Here is a 24,840-nt window from a genome sequence, read left to right on the forward strand (position 1 = left end):
TAGGAACTGCTGTTCTGCACCACCATACCACATAATGTAATTAGGTCACGGCTGTAGTGTTTGGTCGGAGTACCTGGTTGTGATTAACAGAACTCTTTTCCAGATTCAAGTGGTGATTTGTTTAAATGGCGGGTAGCTTTTCAGGCAGTGTTGCTTAAACTTTGTAGATAGGCTTCCATGTGTCCTAGGAAAGTGACTGAGCAGATACCTTATAACAAGTGGAAGGCTTCTACTCTTAAAAAAAATGATTTATTTCCGGTCCCCCTCTTCAATCTTTTTAGTAAGGTTCAAGTGGTGGAACGAATGGTAAAAGATTAAGTTTGGCTACAGCTTTGACGTTATGTATATCTGTGTTTTAAGGATTAAAATTTTTTAAAGTTTAAATTCTGAGTGGGATTAAGCAGTATTTTCACTTGTGGCTTCCTAACCAAAAACTTACTGGAGGTTTCTGGGCTGTTCCCCATCTGGGCATTGGGTCTGTCTCTGAGCTGCAGTAGCTGAGGTGACTGGTTATTTTGCAAAGAGCCATGTGGCAGGAGGCAGTGTGCTGGCTCCTGGTGTGCTGCACTCCAGATGTGTCTGGGTGCATCCTTCACAGTCAGCTCCATCTGCTCTTGGAGACACCAGTGTATTGGCAGATATGTGGGATCTTTCATGAATGCCTCTTTGGAAACCACCCAGCTGGGGATGGAAACTTTGGGTGTGTGGGGCGCTCCTGAGTCAGGGCTGAATGATTGCTGGAGAAATATTTTTTATTGTTTGCAGGGGGCTGGGACTGTCTTTAGGTTCCCATTTCTGTATTTAGGGGAGATGGGCCCAGAGATGATCAGCCTGCTGTAGTCATCAGCTGGGCAGGTCCACTGTCTGCTTCCTTCATGTTGTGTCCTGGCCCTCAGCGAGAGGTGTCCCTGCTGTCTCTTCCGTTTATGTGAGTCTGGCTGCCAAGACGTTTGCAGGGCCAGAGGGACAACTTTGTTGCCCATGTGGGGGGAGTGTTCTTCCTTTCCCTTTGCCACCTGAGAAGTGCTGCAGTATTACAGAGGTTTCATGGATAGTGATGCTGGGCTAAGCTGCCAGGCTATAACTGGCTACAAAATGTATGAGTCATGCTCCTCAGCTGAATTTGATTGTTCCTCCTCTTTTGCAGTCTGGGGCAATAGTAAGCTTTCCTATTTGTTCCAGTTTACCGAATGATTTACAACCAAAAGCTTGGCCTTTCTGACTAGCAATTTTTATATTACATCTAATGGCAGTTGTGGTCCAGAGTAGTGACTTGTGGTTTGCAGGAATGGCTGATGTTGGATCATGAGCTGAATAATAGTTTTGTGTGTGTCATGGTGTCATGAGAAAAGAGATTTTTGTTTTTCCCAAAGTGCAATTGTTACTAGAAATTTAGAAATACTAAAAAAGTCTTCACTGTATATCCTACCTTCAGCTACAGAAGGTGTGTGTGTTGGGCACTAAAATCATAGAATCACAGAACTGTTTAGGTTCAAAAAGACCTTTAGGATCAAGTCCAGCTATTAACCCAGCACTGCCAAGTCCACCAATAAATCAGGGCCCCAACTGCCACATCTATATGTCTTTTGAATACCTCCACAGGTGGTGACTCCACTGCTTCCCTGGGCATCCTGTTCCAATGCCTAACCACTCTTTCTGTGAAGAAATTAATCCTAATATCCAATCTAAACCTCCCTCAGCACAACTCAAGTCCATTTCCTTTGGTTCTGTCGCTTGTTTGCTTAGGAGAAGGGACTGACCCCCACTGTGTTACAGCCTCCTTTCAGGTGATTGTAGAGAGCAGTAAGGTCTCCCCTGAGCCTTTTTCCCCAGGCCAAACACCCCCAGCTCCCTCAGCCACTCCTGATGGGGCTTGTGTTCTAGCCCCTTCACCAGTTCCACTGCCCTTCTCTGGACATGCTCCAGCATCTCAATGTCCTTCTTGTAGTGATGGGCCCAGAACTGAACACAGGACTCAAGGTGATGCCTCACCAGTGCTGAGTACAGGGGGACAATCCCTGCCCTGGTCCTGCTTGCCACAGTATTGCTGATACAGGCTAGGATGCTGTTGGGTCTCTTGGCCACCTGGGTGCATTCCTGTGTTTCCTGCCCCTTCTTCCAAAGGTCATAAACTCTTCTTTTTTCCCCAAGTTCCACCCAAAGCTCTTTGTTCAGTCAGGCCAGCCTTTCTCCCTGCCAGCTTCTCTTTCATCACATGGGGATGGGCTGCTCCTGTGCCTTTGTGATTTCCTTCTTGTAGAATGTCCATCCTTTCTGGACCCCTTTGTCCCTCAGGGCTACCTTCCAATGGACTTTGCCAACCAATTTCCAAGACAGGCCAAGGTGGCAGTTCTGCTGCCCTCCCTCTTACTTGTTTAAGAACTGAAAACTCTTACCATTTTGTGATTGCTTTGCTCAAGAGGCCTCCAACCATCACATCACCCACCAGTCCTTCTCTGTTCGCAAACAGCAGTTCTCATGGGGAAGCTTCCCTAGTTGTCCACATTTGACCAGCTGCATCAGGAGGTTACAATCTTCCACACTCTCCAAGACCCACCTGGACTGTTTCCTCTCTGCTGTGTTGTACTTCCAGCAGGCATCTGGTAAGTTAAAGTTCCCCATGAGAATAAGGGCCAGTGATTATGAGATGACTCCCAGCTGCTTGTAGAATATTCCATCTGCCTCTTCATCCTGATTGGGTGGTCTGTAACAGACTCCCACCGGGATATCTGCCTAGGCCTTCCCTCTGATTCTTATCCATAAACACTCCACCCTGTCATCACCATCATTAAACTCTGGGCAGTCAAAACACTCCCTAACACACAGGGCTACCCCACCGCCTCTCCTTCCTTGCCTGTCCCTTCTGAACAGTTTATAGCCGTCCATTGCAGCTCTGTAATTGTATGAGTTATCGCACCATGTTGCTGTGATGGCAGCTGTATAATAGTTTTCCTTCTGTGTGATGACTTCTAGCTCCTCCTGTTTGTTGCCTGTGCTGTGTGCATTGGTGTAGACGCGCTTCAGTTCGTCGGTTGATTCCACCACCTTTTTATGGGAAGAAGCCCTAATTTTTCCGTGATTGTTCTCAGGTACTTCTGTGGTTTCCAACACACTGATAACCCATTCCATCTTTGCTGTCGTATGAGTCTCCATCTCCAGCCTTCACTAAGACAGCAGACTGAAGGACCTTGGTAGCACACTGTCCCACAAACATTGGCATGCTTCTCCCAGGCTTATCTCTAGTGACCCTGGTTTTATCCTTTTCCCCTTTCAAACCTAGTTCAAGGCTCTTTCAATGTTAACTTCTGTCCAAAGATCCTTTTCTCCCTCTGAGAGAGGTGTACCCTGTCTGCCAGCAGGCCTGCTGTCATGTAGACTGACCGATGACCAAACCCCCCAAAATTCTGCTGGGGGCACCAGACTCAGAGCCAGGTATTGATCTGCTGACTCTTCCTGTAGAAAGAAACCTAACAAAGCCTTTTACACCAAAATAACTTGTGCTCAATCTGCATTTTATTTGTTCCCTGAGTACACAGCAAGGCAGGTAAATACCAGCTGCGATGGCAGCAGTACTGTGGCCTTGCATTGCAAGTTCTCCCAAGGAATTTCTTTCCCTTTTTGTTTGCCACAACCTGGTCTGTGAAAGCCTGTAGCGTGTTATTTAGGAGTGGTGAACGTGTTTTGACTAGTTTTTGCGAGGCACTTGCTGTGTTCTTGAGTACTTGGTAAAAAGTCATTATTGGAGAACACACAGCCTCCATTTCCTTAATGCCGTTCTTTTCCGTGGATTAACCTGTGAGCTGAATGTGTTGTATAATGGCTTTTCTGTCATCTGGCCCTTTCACATAATAAATATGTTGGCCACAGGCTTTGGGAATGCAACTTACATACTACCCAGGTAGCAACAGAGAGGAAATGGCATTTATTTTGGTCCTCCTTTTGCTAAATAAATAAATGGCTCTGTAACCTCTGAGACTGGGGAGCTGTTGTTACTGACTCTGGTATAGAAAGGGTTGTTAGTACAGGCTTGAATTTCTGAGCCAAACTCCTGCTGACAAAGCAGAAATAGTTTGAGGTCTGAAAATACTGTCTGAGTGTTTGAAAATAGTTTGTGTGGACACAAAGCTGTTTACAGATCACTTGCTGGCCACCAGCCAGTTTCTCAAGGACAAGGTGGTTTGGATTTTTTTTTTTCCCCTTTAAAATCACAGATGTACTTGGCAGGTTATCAGAAGATAAAAATGCTGTAAATAGTCTCCTGGTGCGAGTCCTCATTTAATTAAAATACACGCAACTTTAGGCTAAATGTTGCTTGCAAGCAAGTTGGTAAAATATATCTGAATTTGTTTTTACATGTGGGGTTACAGTATAAGACATGGTCCCTATTCTTTTCAAGAATGCTTCTTACTGTAGTACTCCTGCAGCATACCTTGTGTTCTACAAGATGTATTTTAGTTTTCAGCAGTATCTGCCTGGAAGATTCTGGCTTCCTAGTCGAGAGTGGCAAGGAGACATCACTAACTGGAACTGGTGCTGATGATGTTTGTAATGGCTAAAGGAAAGAGAATCGAAGAATAGAATATCCTGAGTTGGAAGGGACCCACAAGGACCATTGAAGCCCAACTCCTGATGGCAGCCAGTGTCTCCCCTCAGTAGGACAAGCAAAAAGCTCGAAACCAATTCCAGCCCTTCTTCTTGTGTGGGGTAGCACTGGAGGAGTATTAACAGTTGGACTGGAACTTATTTTTTATATATATACATATATATGTATATTTATATAAATAAATGTGTATGTAAGAGTTCATTGACTTTTCGTCTTTAATGCTAATGTTCTGGAATTTTTTAAAGGCTGCCAATGTGAAATCTCTCATTTTAACCACGTTGAAATAAAATTCATTACACAGCCTGATTTCCTGCTCTGTTCAGCTGTATTGTTCTGCTGGGAAGGTATACATGGAAATAGTTCTCCTTCCCCTTGCCCCTCATTAATATTAAGCTAGCAGCTCCTCCCCATGGAGTGTGTTATCATCTTGTGATGCAGCTAGACAAAAGGTGTGACTCTCTTGATGAGGACAGCTGTACGGGGCAGTGTGTGTTGGGCTCCTCTGTGCAACAGCAAACCCAAAAACATACTAACAATTGAAATTAAAAGCAGCAAAGCCAATTGTTCCCCCTTTTCCCTTCCCACTATGTCTTTTGCATTTACAATGATGTTTTATGCCTTCCAAAACAATTGCCCTATCCATTTAGCATTCTTGAAATAAAAGAAAAGGTTGATTTCTTTAATTACCCTTCCTTGCTGCTGTCCAGGAGGCTGCTGGACATTTCAGGATGGTGTCGCAGGCAGCCAAAACCTGAAGCAGCATAGCTGGACACCTGCTGTCTGTGACTGCTGGATGCTGTCCAGGGAGGGCCACTGACCTCTCGCTGCCTGGCAATGGCTGTCACCCATTTCTCGAAGCCAGTCTCTTTTGACAGTAGATGGAATGCAGCAAGGCTGATATGGTGGGTGTGGGCTTATCTTTCCTTCTGTCAGTGGTGTACGACCTCTGACCATGCCCCCCACGAGAGTGCAGGCTGCTTTCAACAGAGCTGGTGCATGGAAGGGCAGGGACTAACTAGGGCTTGATTATTATTTTTTCTCCCCCCAAAGAAAAGTATGCATTTTGTGGCACTTCTGTGTACTCAGTGCCTATTTTTACGTCTTACTCTCTCTTTCCAAAGGGGTGTGCCCAGCACTGAGGTGGTTTCTCTGCAAGTTGGTGGTGAGCGTGAGCAAAGTGAAATGGGTGCAGACTTGCCTGGCTATGCAGAGGGCCTTGGTCACAAGGTGTCAATTGCTCCTCTCAGTCGGAAAGTTCTGCTTGTCCAGGGTGATGATTAAATGTCAATATGAATTCATTTAAAAAGCAGTCAAAGAGAAGCAGCCCCAGGCTTTTTTCATCCAGGCTTAGTTTGATGTCACTCTGCGGAAGGAATGGAGAGACTCTGCCCTTTATCTGCCATCTCTCTCAGCTGCAAAAGCACCTGCATTGTTTCAAAGCCCCTGTCCACCCATGTGGTGACCCTGGTAGGTCAGTTCGGGCCATGCTTGGTCTGAGGTAGGAATCTTGTGTGGTGCATGATGTCTCTGAAGTGACGCTGGGTAGTTGTGGTGCCATGTGGCAGGCACAGGGCTTGCTCTAGTGACTTGTGGTGGTTCCCTTCAACGTGATTAACACAGCCCCTGTTGCAGGGACTTGCTATGAGCATGCCACCAAACTGGGTGTGCCGCTCCTTCGGGCAGTGGCCAATACCCAGTGGAAAGTGTGTTGTGGTGACAGTGCCTGTCAAGGTGTAAGATGAGAAATCAGTAGCAGTCTGTATCAACAGACCATGTAATTTTGTATCTACAAGTACATGTTTTATAATTTTGATCTAAATTCTTTTCTTGATGTTCTCCATCTGGCTCATTTTTAATTATAGTTGCCAAAAAGAAATTGTTCTATATACAGGAGAACATTGCAGGGCATCCAGAGACACCTATCGGTGTTAGGAGGGGTGGATTTAGTGACTGGTAAAACCATTTAGGTAGGGTGAAGAACTGGTTTGAATGAGGGCCAGTTGATTTTACCTGATGTTTCCAAAGGAAGCCAAATGTGGTCTAAGCCAACTGAGTCCATGTGGGAGGTATGCCTCTATTCTGATTTAATAATTTTCTTTCATTTTAGTTTGGTTTTGGTTTTTTTTTTTTTGGTGTCTTTCAGTAGTGTGCTAACTAAATCACCCAGAAAGGTTTAAAACCAGAAAAAAAGTGCAAGGATTAATAAAGTCCGTCTCTTTTTGGACAGGGCTGGGGGTGCAGACTCCATTATGAGAGAAAATGAGTGATGATGTCTTTAGTAAAAGTCACTAAATCTGGACATAGAATGGTGGCAGCTGGAAGAATGGGATGATGACTTCAAGAGTGGCTTGTGAAGAGGGTATCTTCCAGGCTGGGATCTCAAGCCAGTTAGCTCAAGTGTCCTTTTAGAAGAAGCCTCTAGTCTGCAGGAAGCTCTGGGTGGTCACCTACAGAGCAGCAAAGCTCGATCTAGCACACAGCCGATGGCCTTGTGTGAAGATGCATTGCAGCCTTGCTGCCAGTGTTGCCAGCAGACCCTCATTTGTCAGCCTTCCTGCTCGGTATTTGAGGAATGAAAAAGAGGGAAATCTGTAGCCTTCACTTGGTAAGGGAATGTTTAGTACTATTTGAGCCAGGAAATGTGTGGTTTTGAAGGGATCCTGGCTGGCTGAATGGACTGCAGTTGACATGACTGGGTAACAAAGGACCAACCATGGTCTTAAACTGTACAGCTGCACTGCTCTTACCTTCCCCTTCCCCTGCAACATCCCCTTCTTTTGCTATCTTTTTTAATCTATTGCCAGGTGAAGTGTTTCAGTGGCTGTGAACTGAAACCGGCATAAACGTCAGGCCTCAGGCAAATCTTTTCAAGGCTCCTTGGGGAATTGGTGTTGTTTTCCAGGTGAATTGTCAAGAGAACTGTCTGCTTTTGCAGTTCTCGTTCTGTCTTCACCCATCAGACAAAAACATCTCCTGCCGATAGGTGGGACCAGGTGGACTGCTGGGCAGGGTGCTGGGAATCAGCAGAGATGCCTCCTAGCTGAGCTCTGCAATTGACCTGTTTTTATCCTGGGAAAGTTAGATTGTGGCTTTCTGCCATGCTTTTCCCACCATCCTTTCTCCTCCTTCCCCGTTCTCTTCTTCCTATTTAGGCAATGAGCTGTTTGGGAGAAGGAAATGCCTCTGATAATGTATATCCAGCATCTTTCACAGTGGGAAAGCTACCACAAAACTCGGAATCAAAATGAAAAATAGTGAATAGAACTCTCCTTTTTTTCTTCCTAGTGGGTAACATCTTTTCACTCTGTCCCCAGAAGGACAAAACTGATAATAACTGTGCATCTTTCTTGCATTATTTCGCAGAATGCACTACTGTGCATGAGTAAATTGTCATTATTATTTCTTCAATAGGCAGCTAGTGAGCCTGTGGATATCAAAAGCAGGATAGAGAGTATGTTGTTTTCTGTTTTCCTTTTCAGGCATTTGATGTCAAGAGTTAGATAGAAGGAAAACACAGAGGTTTGTCCTGTCTTTGACTTAAACAGTGCTAGTCTTTAATAGTTCTGGTTAGTTTGGGTTTAGAAATCATCTAACAGGATGACTTCTTCTTGTGTATTTCTGCAGTGATTTTCCAGGTCTTTGTATGGAGGTTCTTTTGCTGATTTTTATTCTAGTTTTCCTGCCAGATAAACATTATCTCTTTTTTTTTTTACAAATTTCCATCGCTGGAGCCTATGATTACTTGCCTTATGGAATGCTGTATCAGTAGAACAGCATTATTTTGGTTACAAATACAGTTAGGTACACTTTTTGCTTAAGAGCACATTACATATAACTTTTTGGTTTTGACTGGGGAGGTTGTTTTCACTTTGTGCCATTCTGTCTGCATGTCAAAAATATGTTCTGTTTCCTCCACAAGCACTGCTCCCATTGCTTTTCACAGGCTAGACCTGGTCTTTTCGGGGAGTGGAAAGAAACGCTATGTAGAGTCCAAGTTTTCACAATGCAAAGTTGGTTGGTCTACAACTTTCTACTTTGACGACTGACAAAAAGAGCTGATGGCAAACATGACTTGGAATAATAAGTTATCATTTACTGCACTGGGGCGTGCAACCTAATAACAGAATATTGCTTCATGGCTTGTTGCCTCGGGCTGGTAGGAGTTTAGAGCCAGCTGAATGAGAAGCAAATTGGAAAGTTAAGTTTGGTACAGGGGCATTGTACAGCACTCACTACTAAGAGGTGGCACTGAGGTGAATTTTCACTTGATGGAATGTCTAAATCTGGTCTGCTGCTTCTGCATGCGTTGTGGCAACTGAAATTGGATTAGTAGATTTTTTTTTTTTCAAATCAGTTCCTCTTCTTTCTACAACTGTCAGCATAGAATACTGGGAGCTGGGAGAAATTTACCGAAGACTTAATTGTGTACAGTGCACAGGATAATCCGAAGTTGCAAGTCATGAGTCACAAATGGTGCATTCCTTCCTTAATGCATGATGTTGCCCCATATCCTGCTTCCATGTCATTTAGCTGGGGAACAAGCTTCCAGGAACTGTCTCCCAAAGGCATGCTAGTACACAGGTCTGAAACTGTGTTAGTAGGAGAATTACATTACTGTGACATAAATATCTTGGATAATTGGGGAGAGGTGGGGGAAGGAGGTAAATTAGCTGATAGAATTTTCTTTTGCACTTCATTTGCATAGTTCTTTGATATCATTAAGGCACAAGAAAAAAAAAAAGCACCATGAAAAACAGCACATAACACCACTTGCCTTTGAACCTTTCTAAACCAAAAATTTTACAGTAATAATGTGTGTGAAGGAAGAAAGAGGCAAGAAGTAGGTGTATTAACTGACTTGGAGAGTGTGGGAAGGCTTGAAATTTATAATGTTCTGCAGATCTTGGCAGTCTACCAAGGATTCCCCTTGTCCCCTCTGCTTTTCAACATGCATAAAGCCCACTGAGATGAGAAATAAACACCATATTGCTATCAGACATGACTGGGAATGTACTTAAGTAGAGGATTCAGTTTAAGATACAATTAAATGCTGCAGTGTTGCTGTGTAGATGAGAACTACAGCTCTGTGTAAATGAACTTTCAGTCGTCTGCATGAGAAGAAACAGGACAAGATTTGAGGTTGGCAGTCTCAATTCTGTTGATTTGCTCATCCCAACAGGCCATTTAAAAATGCAGTGGTACAAGTAGGACTCTTAAAAATATTCTTACGCTGCTTCCTTGGGAGGATAAGTGCTTTAATATGAATAGAACCATGAAAGGAGGGAGAGAAAAGTGGGGAGAATGTGTAAGAAACAAGAAGTAGTTAGGAGATTTTGGTGAATAAAATCTTAATGTGGGCTAAATGAAGGGAATGTGTTGGTGGGCTCATTTCCATGGGGACAAGCTGACAGTGCTGATGTTTTCTTGTGGTTCCCATGCTGAAACCCAGTAAGAGGCAAACTCTCACTCCCAGGATGATGTAGTGTTTTCTACCTGTTGCTGCCACTATTTGCAGAAGCCTCTGCAGCTTCCTCACTCCATTGGCTCTGGAGACAGTCAGCTTATGCTTAGCAAGATGCATCTAGGTTGCTGTTGTCTTCATTGCACATTTCCTATCCCCACAACGTTCTGGCCATGGGACAGACAGTATCTTGTGATCCCCAGCCTCTGATATTTGGCATCTAGCAATATTTTAAGAAGCTGCTGTTTTCAGTTAGCATGGGTTGCATTTTGCAATATTGCAGAGCTTTTCAGATATCCAGATGGTAATTGCCAACACTTTGCCTGGAGAAACAAAGCTGCAAGAATCTCTGCCTTGCCATGGGCATGGGGATCCCTGGATGCCCTGAGGGGCCACATGTCCACACTGCACTGAAGCAAGGGCCTCATTCTGCAAAAAAATGTTATTCCAATGGAGTGTGTTGCTGAGATATGGTGTCTGGATGGAGCCTTGATGGCTATTGCATTTGTGAAGTGCCCTGTGAGCAGAATTTGAATAAATTTTAATCCCAGGAGATTGAGTTCAGAGGTTTTCTCCCATCTATGATTTCTGCAGTTCTTTCTTCACATTCAGCCACTTTGCAATTTTATTATTACTCTTTTTAACACAGACAAATTTTTCCAAAGCGAAAGCTGGCCATGAAAATCTTAACAATTGGTTTCCAAAGTGGGAATGCTTAGCCATTTCATGTTGCGAGCAAAATTATACCAGCATGCTAATAGTTTGACAGGCCTGTTCTTGAGCAGAGCTGTTAAGCAGATAAACAAACAAACAAACAAATACTCTGCTCATGCTTATATGCTGTGCTTGTGATATTTGGTCTTTCCCGCCCTCTGAAAAAATTTTTAATGAAAAGAATGTGGCTTCAAAATGTCCTTTTACTTCTCTCATATAAATTAATGTCATGCAGGCCATCCCTCCTCCTCCCCATATGTTGTAGATTTTTAGAATATGAATGCTCCATACATTACAAAAAGGGTATTTGGAGTAATTTTAAACAATATTCTGAAGTGACCAGGGTTTAAATTTGGCCTGGGATACTGAGCAGACCACACTTCCCACACTCTGCAGTTCCCTTGCTTTCAGTCCCTTAGGAGGGTTATGTAGAAGCTTTTCCCCTCCCAGAAGAAGCAAAGTGAAACATGAGCAGTCGCTGTGTTCTGCTGTAGCTGGCCCCAGTTTTCATAGGAACACTTGTGGAGGCACCAGCAGGATCCCATAAAGCTTCAGGGGAAGGATGGTAGGGCTGGTGCACATTAGTCATCCCGAGTGGGCCAGTCTCACAGGGAAGAGCATTGACTCAAGAAAAGCTGTGAAGCTGAGCACTGGGAAATTTTAGGTGTCTCTCTGGAAATAGCAAGCCCACCAGTAGTTAGTAGATTTAAAAAGACAAATAGAGCAAAAATTCCAAAAAATGCTACTTTGCTCTTCTGCATGCCACATTTTCTGTTTGAGTATGTTCTGCCACCATTTTAGCATCTCCACTTTGATGCAGAGTGAATGGGGAACTGTATTTCACTGCTTTTTTTTAAAAAAGTTTCTTTCCTCAGACCTTAGTGTTGTGAGGGTTTTTTCCTCAGAGATGTCTTTGTTTTTCTCTTATCTTTAGCATACTGTTTTTGTACCTAAAACTCTGATTCCCATGTCCTTGGGCTTTCAAGTTCCTTCAACAAAGCTGTGGAAAATGGGGGCAGAGCTGAGAGTAGGCATTTTTCCACTTCGGTGTAAGCCATTTTCCCCTCCTTCCTTGTGGGATGGTAAGTCTTGAGGAGAAGACCACAGGCTTTTGTCATTAGGCAGAGGTCCAGTGTGGGAAATTAGAGTTGGAAATCTCCTGGGCTTGCTGAAAGACTTTGGTTCACGAAGTAGTAAGGTCAAGGTGGGGTCAGTGTTGGCTACTGCACACATGTTACGACCCCTAACTTTGTTTCAAAATTGAAACCAGCTTGAGACCAAGCTGTAAAAAGAAATGCCTGCGGTAAAGCGAGTTTACAGAGCAAGCAAAAGCCTGAGCACACTAATGTATTTATAGAAAGCATGTGGATTGGTTAGTAAGGGGGAGAGTGAAGCACAAGAGCTGTGGAAGAAAGGTGAGGCAGTGAATTCTGCAGCATTTCATCCTTTTGAATGCAGCAGCAATGCCTGGCCATTACCTCCATGGAGGGCATCGTAACGTGTGAAGGGGTCAAGACGTCTCTAAAGAGACTAGTGGTTTGGGGTGCTTCAGTTCTGGGGTGCCAGTCTCAAAAGACCCTGTAAAGAGATTAATATGTTAGTCCAGGAAAAAAAGATACTATTCATGTCCGTCACATAGGTTTCTGCCTAGGAAAGTCAGAAGTTGGTGAGGAGAGAGATAAAGGAACTGTGACTTCAGTTAAATGTTCCATTATGTTCTTATCATTATTTCTGATAAAAATGAAGAAATTTAATGGGCATACCTGTTGCTAGAGGGCTTGACTGATGCAGATAAGAACCTTTGGGGATGGTGCCTGGGAAAGTGGTTGGGAGACTGGGCTGTTTGACTGGCTTAGGATAGGCTGCTGGGTGTTACACTGAGTGTTAAGTGGAGAGCTGGAAAATTTCAATATTAAGACCATTTCTAACTGCCTGTTTAGGAAAAAAAGTACACAACAGCTAACTGATGTCTCTACCTCGTGTAAACATACACTGGAGAGAAAAAGGCTTTTGTTAGAAGTCAGCTGAGGCGAGTTACAGCCCACCAGGACTGGAGGGGCTTGCCATGCCGCCTGCTTCCTAGCCCTGTGATCTGCATCCTGCTGGTTCCGGCTCTGTTTCAACTGCAGAACAAACGAGTTTAATTTCCTGGACTGCAATCCCCTGCCCCACCCCACAGTTTGCTTTTTCTGTGTTAACTTTCTGCCATTTTAGTGATCTCGATCAGCTTATCATATGATACAATGAGTGCCAGAAGGAGCTCAGTGCTCCTGGGAGAAATATGTGACAGGAGGCTGGAAGGAGGCAGAGGAAGGAAGGGTAGGAGCTCCCTGCTGCAGGAGCTGGGATCTATTAACTCAGCTCCAGCTGTACTGAGAAACTGTACCCTTACTGTGGTGTAGCTGAAGGGAGATGACGTCTTGTTCTTGTCTTGCCATTGTGAGACAAGCAAAGAGAGCTCTTGCAGGTCTGATGCATCCCTTGCAGAAACCCCACTTTTTTACTTGGGAAGACCAAACCAGTGAGAAATGTCCAAGCCCTAAGCATGGGCTAACCATGCTTACTAGGTAAAGCATGTTATATGTCACCTAGGTGCTAGGCATTGGTGCATACAAATAAAATATGCAACACGTGGAATTTAGTTATTCTGACATGGGATTAAACTATCGTTACTGATGATGAGCTTTGCTAAAGTAAACAGAAGGGAAGCTGTGAATATAGCCTGTTTGTACTTGATGATCATCATTTTAATGAGGAGAAAAAAAAAGGGTTCTAAAATTTTAATAGGAACACTTCAAATTTGTTATTGTTGTTGTTGTTTTAACCATCTAGAGTATTTGTAATGTTTCCTAGAAAGTATCATAAGGGTCCGGCATAGCTGGGGAAAACCCAGTGACTGGAGCGCTTGTCCAAGTGTTTTGCTCTGTGTAAGCTGAAGGGATGGATGAGATGCTGGTGCTGACTGTTCTCTCTCTGTTACTCAGGGTCGCCATGTCAAAACGGGCCAGCTGGCAGCTATCAAAGTCATGGATGTTACTGAGGTGAGTAGAGGAACCTTCTGCTTTATTAGCAACGTGTAAAATTTAATAATGATATATATATATATGGCACTTACCTCATATTTCTGTTGAAAGGCATGGTCCTTGCATGTGAGTGTTAGCTCTCTGCTTGCAGGACCTGACCTCTCCAGTCCATCTGCCCAAGATTTCTGTGTGCCTGTGTGCTCGGGCGTTTGGCCTTCACAAATTGCATTGTCCAGTCCCAAGGCACATGGGTGCATAGCACTCCCTTTTCAGAAATTTCTTAGAAGAGGGGGAGAAAGTTCAGATTGCTTGCTTCCCACTTTTTTCTCTGAAATGTATCATCTTGCTTTTACTGAAAAAGAAGGTGAGGTGCCTGCTTGATGTAGAGGATAGTGTTCTCCCTGGTACATCTGCAACCTACAAAGGGTATATGTTTATTCAAAGGAATGGGTCCAATGTAGTTCCAAGAAGCCTAAAAACGGAAGTACCTGCAGGAATGATGAGCAGATTGCTAACAGAATTCAGCAGTGTAAAGCAGTTGTAGTAACTGACCCACGGGGATTTATTGTGGAGCTTTAGATGGGAAAGAGGGGAAAGTAAAAGTCAAAGAAATAAAAAATATATGCCTATATTTGCATCCTTAGGTGTCTTGCAGTTTATGCTGTTCAAAAAGCAATCAGTCTAAATTAAGTCTACAAAACAGATGAAGAAAAGCATGGGTTTCTCCCTGTTATTCCATTTGTGTTGTATAGAGTTCCATTCACAAATTAGAAGCTTCACATTTAAAATCAAGTGAGATCCTCCCATGTGATATCTGCAAAGCTTGACTGATACCACTCTTCTGTAGAGAGGTTGTGCCTTTTCAAACTGTCATACTTTTCTGAACTTACGAACTTACATAGGGGGAATAATTATGTTAATGCATGTACATTGTACAGAGCAGGGGGTCTTTGGCCAAGATGGTTATAGCAAGCAAAACTTCTGCAAGGGTATTGCTGCAAAATATTTTATAATTTAGTGTGTGTATAGGTGCAACAAGTAAAAATGGCCTTGGACACAAGGTCCTAGATGAGCGGTAGGGTGTAACAGGTAAACAGGCAGGAGAAGAGGGAAACAAGATGGCAGGGTTAGGTCAACTGATAGGACTTCAGTCTTATCTCCAAATCTCGAGTGACTGATGGACAGTGTGACTGCTGCTCTCTGACTTCAGCTGTTGTGTCTGCCAACAGCTAGATATTCTTTTTTTGTGAGATGGCTTGATAAAGATCAATTTTCAGCTGAAGTTTTTCAAAGGCTGCCTTCACGAGGAGGCAGTGCTTTTTTTGCTGCAGTTAACAAGCAGAGAAACCAGAGAAGAATGAAGGTGCATTGACACACAGTGAATGTTCTTTGTACAGCAAATGTTTTCATTTTTGCAGCAGTTTTACACAGGGCAGCTTGCTGGACTGTGCATGGCAATGGCTTCTTCCACAGTGTTAAGATGGGCTCTACTGCACACTCCCTCTGTTTTTAATAGCATGTATTAATCAGAAACAGTTGTAATAGAGAGGTTGCACAGAAAAAGGAAAACAGTTGAAAAATGCTGTCTATCCTATGGCTAAGCTCATATTGCAGGAGATGGCTTAAGTTTTGAAACTTTCTGTAATTTTTGTCTGGTTTTGAAAAGCGAGTTGTATATTGGCACTGTCTTTTATCTCATAAGTGCAATGCTTTTTTAGGGGATGAAATGTAGTCAGAGGGAGGAGTTTGGAGATGTTAGCCCCATGCAGCTTAAAAGCATTGTCATTCCTACCAGTGGAGCTCATGTGTTTTTGCTTCAAAGTAAAGAGCCCACAGAGACTAAAAATGTGTAAATTCTTCCAAGTTGTACTAAGTCAGCTCCAGGCATGGAGTGATACTGTTGCAATGTACCATTCTCTCAGTGGCAGACGTGGCCGTAGGATGTTCTTGTCCAGCCTTGCTCACTGGTTCCTTGCCTGTTTCCCAACACTTGTGCCGACACAGGCACTTGGTGCCAGATGGTCACCTGGATCAGTGAATGAGCCCTGGTCCCAGTTTAAAAACACCGTTACTCCTCTCCTTCCCCATGTTATTTATAACCTGGATTGGTTCATTGATTGAGTTCAGCACATGATGTTGCAAACTCTTGTGCGGTTGCTATGAAGAAGGTGGCATGAGACTGGAAAAGAGCCACTGCTGGCCATCAGGGAAAAGGGGCAGTAGCTCAAACTGACATTTCTGCCAGAGATGGCCATATCCTCAAACCATAGCTTCGGTTTCATGAACACCTCCTTTGCTGGCAAACAGTGCAGGTCCATCCTGGTTCTAGCTCACCACAACTTACAGGGACTGTGGGAGGAGAGAACATGGGGACAGAGAGGGCAGTGACTGCCACCATTAGCACTGTTCCAAAAGAAGTGGTGAAGGAACCACAGCCACAAATTCACCTTCTCCTCTTTAAGAGCTACAGTTAGGTGAACTGCTATTGGTAATACTGTATCCATGCCCATGGAGAAAGAGGCTCCAGTGGAAACTTCCACAAAACTGAAATTGTGGTTTTCTGATGAGTGGCTGCTTGAAGCTGTAGGTGATTTGTGCCTATGTGCATATTTTACTGGCAGTGTTACGCCTTTCTGCTTAAATTCAAGTGGTGCTGTGGGGGATAGCTGATTATTCTGACTAACCTGAACTGAGAACAGATGCAAGACTTCCTTTCTTCTGGGATACCTCTGATCCAGTGCTTGCTTTGCCAAATGCTTAACAAATTAGAAAACCTAATGTATTGGCATGCTCTGTGGGCACACCCCAGATTTTCAGTTTTCAAGGCCATGATTCTGCAATTCACACATTGCTCAAGATCAGTGAAGTTATGTCAGTTCTGGACTGTAAAGCTTTGATCACCTCAAAGGAGGGATGTCAAACTCAGAGTGAAGGCTTTCCTTAAAAAGTTTTGGTTGGCATGAAGAAAATGAGGTAGTATAACCTCTGACTAGAGGCATTGGAAGAAGTATTACAGCTCTGTAGTGCACATGGCACTGTGGAAATGCTCTTCATCCTTCTCATCTTTTCTTGTGGTTTTCTCTTTAGACTTTAATTTTGAAAAGAATGATGGCAAGGATGAGAAAAGAGGAGGTGGGCTGAAGCCTATCAGCTTGATCTTTGAATAAATTATGACTAGTTAGTTCTGCTGCCTGAAACGTTGGGGGATGTTGATGTGCATAAAACTTTCCTGCCTATTCTACTTCCCTCCTTTCTGAACAAATTAAGAAAATACTTAGAAGACTGAATCTTTGCAGATCTTTAGATCTACAGCAGTAAAGCAAGCACTAATGGAACAGTAAGATCTAAAATCTATAGGTTTTACTACAGAATGATGCACAGGTAGGTCTTCTTTTCACTTTCTGAGGGCAAAGCTGCAGCACATGTAGGCTGAAAAAATTTCACTGGAGCATAGAACAAATAAAACCAAAAAACCCACCAGTCTTCATCAATGGAAAGCTATTCTCACTCCTTATTGGAATGAGCCCAATGACAGTAAAAGGGGAACAATGCAAACTATCAGCGTATGCGCACTTTGAAAATTGTTTTACAAAATCTACATATGTAGGATGAATCTCATGCTGCTTGCTTGTTGTGAGGGAGGCATTATATATAGTCTGTCCTTAATCTTTCTGTTGTAAGGTCTCTGTTCCTTTTGTGACATTGTTTTGGAGAAGGTGTTGCTCAGTCTGCATTGATCCCTTCCACTCACTGACCATACTGTTAGGTTTCCATGATTGTAAGACTGCCATGACTGCTAAGATTTGGCAGTCCTTGTTTAGTTGGAAGAATCTGTTTTCTTGTGAAGCAAATAGCATTTAAAACCTTAGCAAAACTTACTTGGCAAATCTGCCTGCATCCAAGCTGTTAACTTGCATTACACCCTAAAGCTTGACTCTGTTTAACTCCTTTGGAGCCTTTCCTTGCAGCTGCACGGTTGTTTCCAGTGTTGCTCCTGTGTTCCGCTTCCAGCGATGCTTTTCTCTTTGTAAAGTTTAATAACTGATTTTGAGGGAAAAATACAATTGCTTCTCTTCTATTTGTTATAACCCCTGACGCTAGTGCTTCTTCCTCCTACCTCTTCCCACACACACTCTTGGCATCCCTTGGGAAAGTTTTCCACATGCCTTTTTTAATAGCAGCATTTCTCAGCTCTTGTGCCCAGTGTTTCATGACTTGTCCAATCTAGTCTGTGTAAAATTATACTAAGTAAACAACTGGATACTGTATCCTGCTGATTTATGAAAGGAGTTGGATTGCTTTTAGTGCTTGCCTGTCTTGCTGTTTCTGTGTGTCCTCTGCAGAAAAATTAACAACCTCAGACCAAAGCCTCCAGGCCTGCAGAGAAACATGGCACATCTCCCATATCTAGACAGGAAGGGTTCCCTGAGTTACTCACTGCCACCTTCCTTACTCTGCTGACTGCTTATTTCTGTTGCAATATGCAAGTCACTTTGATTCTTGTGAGTCTGTATCTTATGGCCTACATGGTGTTATAAACTACAATTGTGTGGGTAATCTGTCCATTGTCCATAGGACATCTCAAAGCAGTCTGCAGAAAAATCACAGATAAATAAAAATGTGTGTTCCCACACAAACTAGCAGACAAAATGAAGGAAAAATGAAATAATAAGCACCAAAAGTTTGCGCTATTACATATATTCTTGTTTTCCCCATGAAAACTCAAAGACAATCCATGGATTTTGATCTGTTTGAAGGGGAAAAAAAAGTTGGTGGCTCACTTTGGAAGATTGGGAAATACAGATCCTCCTGACCCTGTGCAACAGAACTGGGTCAAGCCAGCTTGGAGAAGCTGAATAAGGGCGGTCCTTTTAGTGTAGAGATGTGAATGCAGTGCTTTACCTGGCTGTATCTGGCTTAGGGCGGCTGCCTGATAAAGTGCTTACGTACCAGTCCATGGCTGTACTTACTGTAAAGTTAGCCAAAGCAAAACTAAAGTCACTAGAGTTACTTTGCCATTTCACTGTTTCATAGGAGTCACCACTTCTTAATGTGACTTGGGGAAAATGGATCAGGGGCCTAAAAATCCAGATTGTTCCATGGAGAGTACTGGCACTCTGCTTGCTTGTCCCTGAAATAAGAGGTTGCTTACTACTAGTATGAACATCATTCTGTAGTCTTTGGTTAAACAGTTAGCTGGGAAAATAAGTAATCGTTCTGTGGAAAAGAAGTAAATAGGAAAGGTACTGAGAATGTGGACAGCCCTTCTGTCCAGTTCTCCTGAAGCTGATCAACCTCGGATCTCTTCTAGAGACTAGGTAAAAAAAACCCAAACCACTGCTGGGAACTATATATTACAGTTCAGAGGAAAACAGAGCTGGCCAGAGTGGTCCCTTGAGCTGTAACACCTGCTTTTGGAGGAGGTCAAAAAGAGCTATGATAGTCTTGCAGCCAGTAGGGCAGCCTTTTTTGAACTGCAGAGAATTTGTATAATTTATTGTTTCCTTCCTTAACTGAGATCCCTCACCTACCTCTGCTGCATGCCCTCGCCCAGCAGCTTGGCACAGTTCTTCCCCCTGCTTTGCCATGGAACTGATGCCGGGAGGTTCAGCCGTGGGTGCTGGCAGGGTCTGCAGTGCTGGCTGGTGTCAGTGTGGGACCGGGCTCTGCTGCAGCTCCATGCTGCCTGTTTTTCTGTAAGACCCCCGTTTGGTCAGAGGTGGTTCTGTCCATCTTCAGGGCAAGGTGGTGCATAGGGCATTGTAGGGGTGCCAGACATGTCACAACACCCCTGCCCTTGGGTGGCTGGGAAGTTTCTTGGATTGCCAGCTCATAGTTCTAACAGGGTAGAATGACATTTAACTCTAAAGAGCCTTTTGTCCTTACAAGGAACAGTGACTTTATCTCCCAGCAAGGCAGATACATCTAACACCTGGCTTAAGTCAGAGCTGCAGTTTCTGGATGCAGTCCAAGAAATTTCCTGGAGCAGTGCTGGCACCAGTTTTGATAAAGGGCAAACTTCACTCTATTCATCTGATTACTCAGGTGGTTAGCAAGATTGTCAGGCTGGAGAAGGTTATTTGGAAAGGGGAGGATGTCTGGTTTGATGCAGTTGAAGAGGGAGCTTCACAGGCATTTGAGATCAGGGCAAAAAGCTGTGGCTGTTATCGAGCAGCTTGGGAAATTATACTGCTGGAGAGAGCTGATGTTGAGCACTAAGGCTCTGCATTGCTGTGTCCCTGTAAGGAGCAACTTTGCACTGATACTGTGTGTTTGAGGGAAAAATTTCCAAAGGAGAGAAGAAAATGGATATAAACCATTCATACATATTTGTTTCTCTGTCTGCTTATTTCTTATGCAAGATTTTCACCTGAGAGGAAGACGGTTGTTCTTGTGGGTATACCTCTGTATACATTTTAACAAGCTTGTTTTGGAAACCCGTTTCAAGGCTGAAAGAAGCAGGTGTTTTCCTTTTGCCATGAAGATCATTGAGGGCACCATTGCTGCCTCACCAGCATCTCTCAGCAGCAATAGAGCTTTAGCTGTAAAGGCTTCATGGTGCTCATGTAGCAGGATTCCTGTTGCGTGGCTTTTAGAGCTGAGGCTGGGTGATGGCTTCATACTCAAAGTTGATTGTGGAACACAGTGTGAAGGAAAGTGTAAAGAAAGCTGTGTTGCCTCTGCCTTCTCCTCATCTGTATGTTTATGTCTGATGTGCAAGGTTCTTGTCCTGTCTAGCAGAAAATGTTTTACCAGTGCTCTGTAAATTGAAATGTAGTTTAGATAACACAACTGGAAGTTATGGCCACATAAAGGGAACTTTGTAGTTTGGAGTGTAAAATAATCTCCTTTTTTTTAGGGAGACAGCTTTAAAAATTTGCCTACCTGGCTGTAAGAGAACCAGATAACACTCTGCTATAGCACAACAGATGATGCTCAGGGTATATTCCCCAGCTGTGGCACCAAGATCTGTTATTGCTCATCAGTATGTGAGGGCACCTATTGGAACATAATGGAAACAGCTACAGCTGACTTCTGTAGGCAGAAGGGCAGGATTGCAATTTCTCTGCAAGTCTTGAGCTCTTTGGACAAGTCTGGACTTCTTAAAAAATTTCTTTCCTTCGGTCTGATGGTGCAGCTGCAGTGACACACTGAGAAAGAAAGAATAAGTCATCTAGGTGAATTCGTTGACGTCTATTACCATCCTTGGGCACTAATACCAGTCTAGGTGGGCAATACTCATGCATTTAAGCTTTAATACTGTGCCTAATTTTCTTCAGTCATTAGGCTTGATACCTGCAATCACCTGAAGTCCTGCTGTTAGCATTGACAAAGAGATCACTAGTGACACATGATTTCATATGTGTACAATTGACTGCTAGCATCTATCTGTGTTCTGGACCCTAATACTAACAGTGGTGAAGGCTCAATGTGGATAGCATGCAGATGCTTTCACAGTTGAGATATTTTACCTACCAGTCGTACCTGCACTGACATGAATTTGAACAATAATAGCCTGTGCAAATTCTAGTGATGGAGCATTTCTTCTGAGCTGAGAGGAGTGTTTGTGCAGGTGACCTCAATGCAGGTGATTTGCTGCTGCCTTCCCCAGTGCTGAGCTCTGATTGTCTCAGCTGTCTGAGGAGGTTCGAGTTCTGATGGGAAACAAATGTTTTGTGTGCAGATAACAGCAAGAAGTATGAGGCTGTGTTTTATATAATTTCTGTCAGACACAGAGCACAGCTCAATTTACCCCCAGTGAGTCAGACATATTGTCTACTCAAGGAAAACAAGGCAACCTTGTCAATGCAGTGTTAGAGCATGTGTGCTCTTGCCTGCTTGGGCAGAGTGAAACCAATAAGGATTGTGACAGAGCATTGTGCTTTCATTTTAGCAAGTTTTTATGCTGAACTTGAGTCTGCCTAGGCAAGCAAAAGATCTCAGGTCTAGTATAAGCTGCTGTCTTTCTGAGGTACACTTTAAAATCTGGCTTGGGCATTAGGATCAAAGTCAGGGGAATTAATTCTCTGTTTATATTAAAGGGGATATATCTGCTTGAAATGTAATCTCTCTTGACTGTGTTTAATTGTAGTTTCATAAACTGCACCTGCCTGTGGGCTCCTCCTGTTTTTGCGGCAGCATTCCGTATTTTTATCTTGACTTCCTAAGGAAATGAGGCTTCTTGGTGATACTGAATGTGTCCTGCCTTCTTTTCCACCAAATACCTTTAGGATCTGCTGGTTGACTTCAGCCAAGTTTAATAAGGAGAAATTCCAGAGATACAAAGTCCTGACAAGTTAGGTGAAAACTGACAGGCTTCATGGAGAAGGGAGGAGCTGAAATTTATAGCCTCTGCTTTGAAAATGGTAGGCAGACCTTAGCCACCTTCCATTATCAGTCAGCTGGCCACTGTTCTGCAGTAAATCATGAGGAAAAAGTAGATCACTTCATTTTTATTTAAGGAAAAAGTTCTGTGCAGTGTAGCACATGCAAACTACTTTCAAGCATTTTAAAATCTCCTCTGGTTCTTTCTTTAGTTTATGGGTCCACAAATCTAGTATTGTACATTTGGGATTATCCTGTGTGATTTCTCTCCCCTTCTTTCTTAATGTGCATATGTATATATAAATATAAAATAGCAATGTTATTCTCCAACATTTAATGAGACAAAAATGTTTTTTCTAAGTCCCTCAATGGTGCTTCTTTTGCAAGGCACAGTTTGAGTGATTGTGCATGGAATTGTTGGCTAAAATAAAGTCTTAAAGCTGAGCTCCTAAATCTAGAGATTATGGTAGCAAGTGCTAATGCTAGAGGACCTGGGAATTCATTGTACCCTAAGCTGGTTTGTAACCACAATAAACACTGCCCTTGTGCCTAAAGCGTTCTTCTTCCCCTGTGCCCAATCTCTTAAATATGCAATGGAAAGCACACAGCTGAGCTAGTGTTAAAAGAGCCTTGAAGATGCTGTGCAAACTAGTTCAGTTGACCAGTGTAGGAGAAGATGCTGTTTGTCTCTGGAGCCCAGAAGTGTCTCAAATCCTTTCCAACAATGCTCCTGTGTACCTACCTCCAGATAGAAAGTAGCCTCTCTGTCAGAAAACACTAGATAAAGTGCAGAGAACACTTTAGATAGAAGTGCAAAGGTGTTGTCATTAAATTGCAAAGATTGGTGCTTCATAATAAGCAGATGGTTTAGTCTTGCTCTCTCTTATTAAGACCCTGCTTCAAGCAGGACAGAGGCACACTTTTTTGTTGTTGTGATGTTTACCTGTTGATTTTTTTAATGTCAGGCTTTATTTCTTGAACATTTCATCAGTGTTTTGTTCTGAAAGCTGAATCTGTGGGAAGTGAGCAAGCTAACAGCAGAAATGGTACTGTTCCAGTGTGGACAGCAAGCACATGGGTGTTGTGTTTTGCCTCACATCCACCAGGTAAAATGGTAGTTTCTTTACCCAGCACATCACTGGTGCAAAAGATAGCCTGCTCATCTGTAAGATGGATGGGTGCCTCCACAAGTGTCTCTCTCTCTGCCTAGTGGAGGGGTCAGTTCCAGAAGCAAGCTCAACTTTTGTGTGTTGGTTTGTGTAAGAGGTGTTTCTGCAGCATTTCACTTCAGCAGGAATATTTTCCACTGTAGCACCTTCTTCCTGAACAGAGTTTTAGTGTTTGATTCTAGACGTGGTAAGAACTAAGTGGAAATCCTAGTGTAAATGCAGCAGCCCACAGATCTTCAGATAACTACTACCGGCCTGGCAAAGCACCTCAGCTCTGCCTGCAAGAGTAAGAGAGGAGAGTGTCCATGATCCCTGAAAATAATTTTCTCATGTGGAATATTTTACCAAATGGAAATGTAATTGGGCAGAGAGACCAGAGGCAGCAGGGAGAGAGTATGCTGGTGGCTGCTTGGCTCCCCCTGTGCTAACCCATCCTCCTGGCCAGGGCTGCAGGCAGACAGGCAGCCCTGAGTCACTGGTGTGGAAACACTGATGCAAAGACAGCATTATTAAGGAGTGTTTTATTTGTCTCTTGCATATTTTACCTCAGCTCCCTTTCCGCTAGCATTTATTGTAGTTGCCTCTCTTTGAGCCTGTAGGACAAAATAATTTTTATAAATGAGTTTGTTGGTTTTCACTCTGAATTTGTCTTTCTACTTCTCTTACTACACTCCTGTGCAACAATTTTTTACATATGAAGCCTTGCATTAATTATAAAATGATGGAGTCTCACTGATTCATAGATCAGAGGGGGCTGCATGATCAAACAAGTCTGCAATCAAATTTGAGTCCCTGAGGGAGATGTCTGTTCCTATGTCAGAACTGCTGCTGCTCCCCAATTCTGATTAAAAAGTTTGGGAAATTTACCAAGCTTAGTCTTGATTTGGCAACACAAATTGTAAGAGTTTGCACTGTTCATGTAAAAGTAGATGGGTCAGCATGTAAATGCAAACTCATTCTCTGTGCCTACAAATGTAAACAAACTGTGTGTAAATTCAGGAAAGGATTTCTCCCACTGGCATGAAAAAAAGGAGGAATAGTTGCATTTTCTATTTGTAAATGTTCAGATGGCATCTTGTTATGCTTCCTCCTGACATAGGTGTCTGTGTTCTTCCCATTTCTAGTTACTTTTCCCTAGAGATAAGGTTTTACAATACAGCAAAGACAGTTGGGTGTCTGGATGCTATTGCAGGGACAGCCCTGCCTCTCTTCCCTTCCTTTCTAAGTTCCCCTTGCACCAGCATCTATCGGGTCCCATCCTGTGCTCCACTTGCAAGGAAATATATATATATTCTTTTCTTAAGTACAGATTAGCTTTCTACTGTTTTTGCCCTCGCTAAAGCTGGCCAGGTGCTGGGTGAGAGGGGCCAGGCAGGATGGGGAGTGGAAGTGGCAGCTTCTGGGAGCTGCATCTCCACAGGGAGCAGCAGCATCTCCACAGGGTCACAGTTGTGAGGCTGCCTGAGGGACCCAGAGCCATCCCTTTGCAGTGCAAATGCAGGAGGAAAGCCGGCTGCAGCGCCTTTCCAACATCTTGGCTGCATC

General features: G+C 43.4%; 1 protein-coding gene across 13 annotated transcripts in view; it reads left to right on the forward strand.

Moving 5' to 3' along the window:
* MAP4K4 (mitogen-activated protein kinase kinase kinase kinase 4) overlaps positions 1-24,840 on the forward strand; it is a 167,264-nt gene that overhangs the window by 65,690 nt on the left and 76,734 nt on the right. For all 13 annotated transcript variants that reach the window (XM_039548851.1, XM_039548857.1, XM_039548884.1 and 10 more), the window contains one exon: positions 13,763-13,819. In XM_039548851.1, coding sequence (XP_039404785.1) covers positions 13,763-13,819 — 57 coding nt within the window. The remainder of the gene's footprint in view (positions 1-13,762; positions 13,820-24,840) is intronic.

Source organism: Corvus cornix, chromosome 1 (assembly GCF_000738735.6).
Source record: "Corvus cornix cornix isolate S_Up_H32 chromosome 1, ASM73873v5, whole genome shotgun sequence".
NCBI lineage: Eukaryota > Metazoa > Chordata > Aves > Passeriformes > Corvidae > Corvus > Corvus cornix.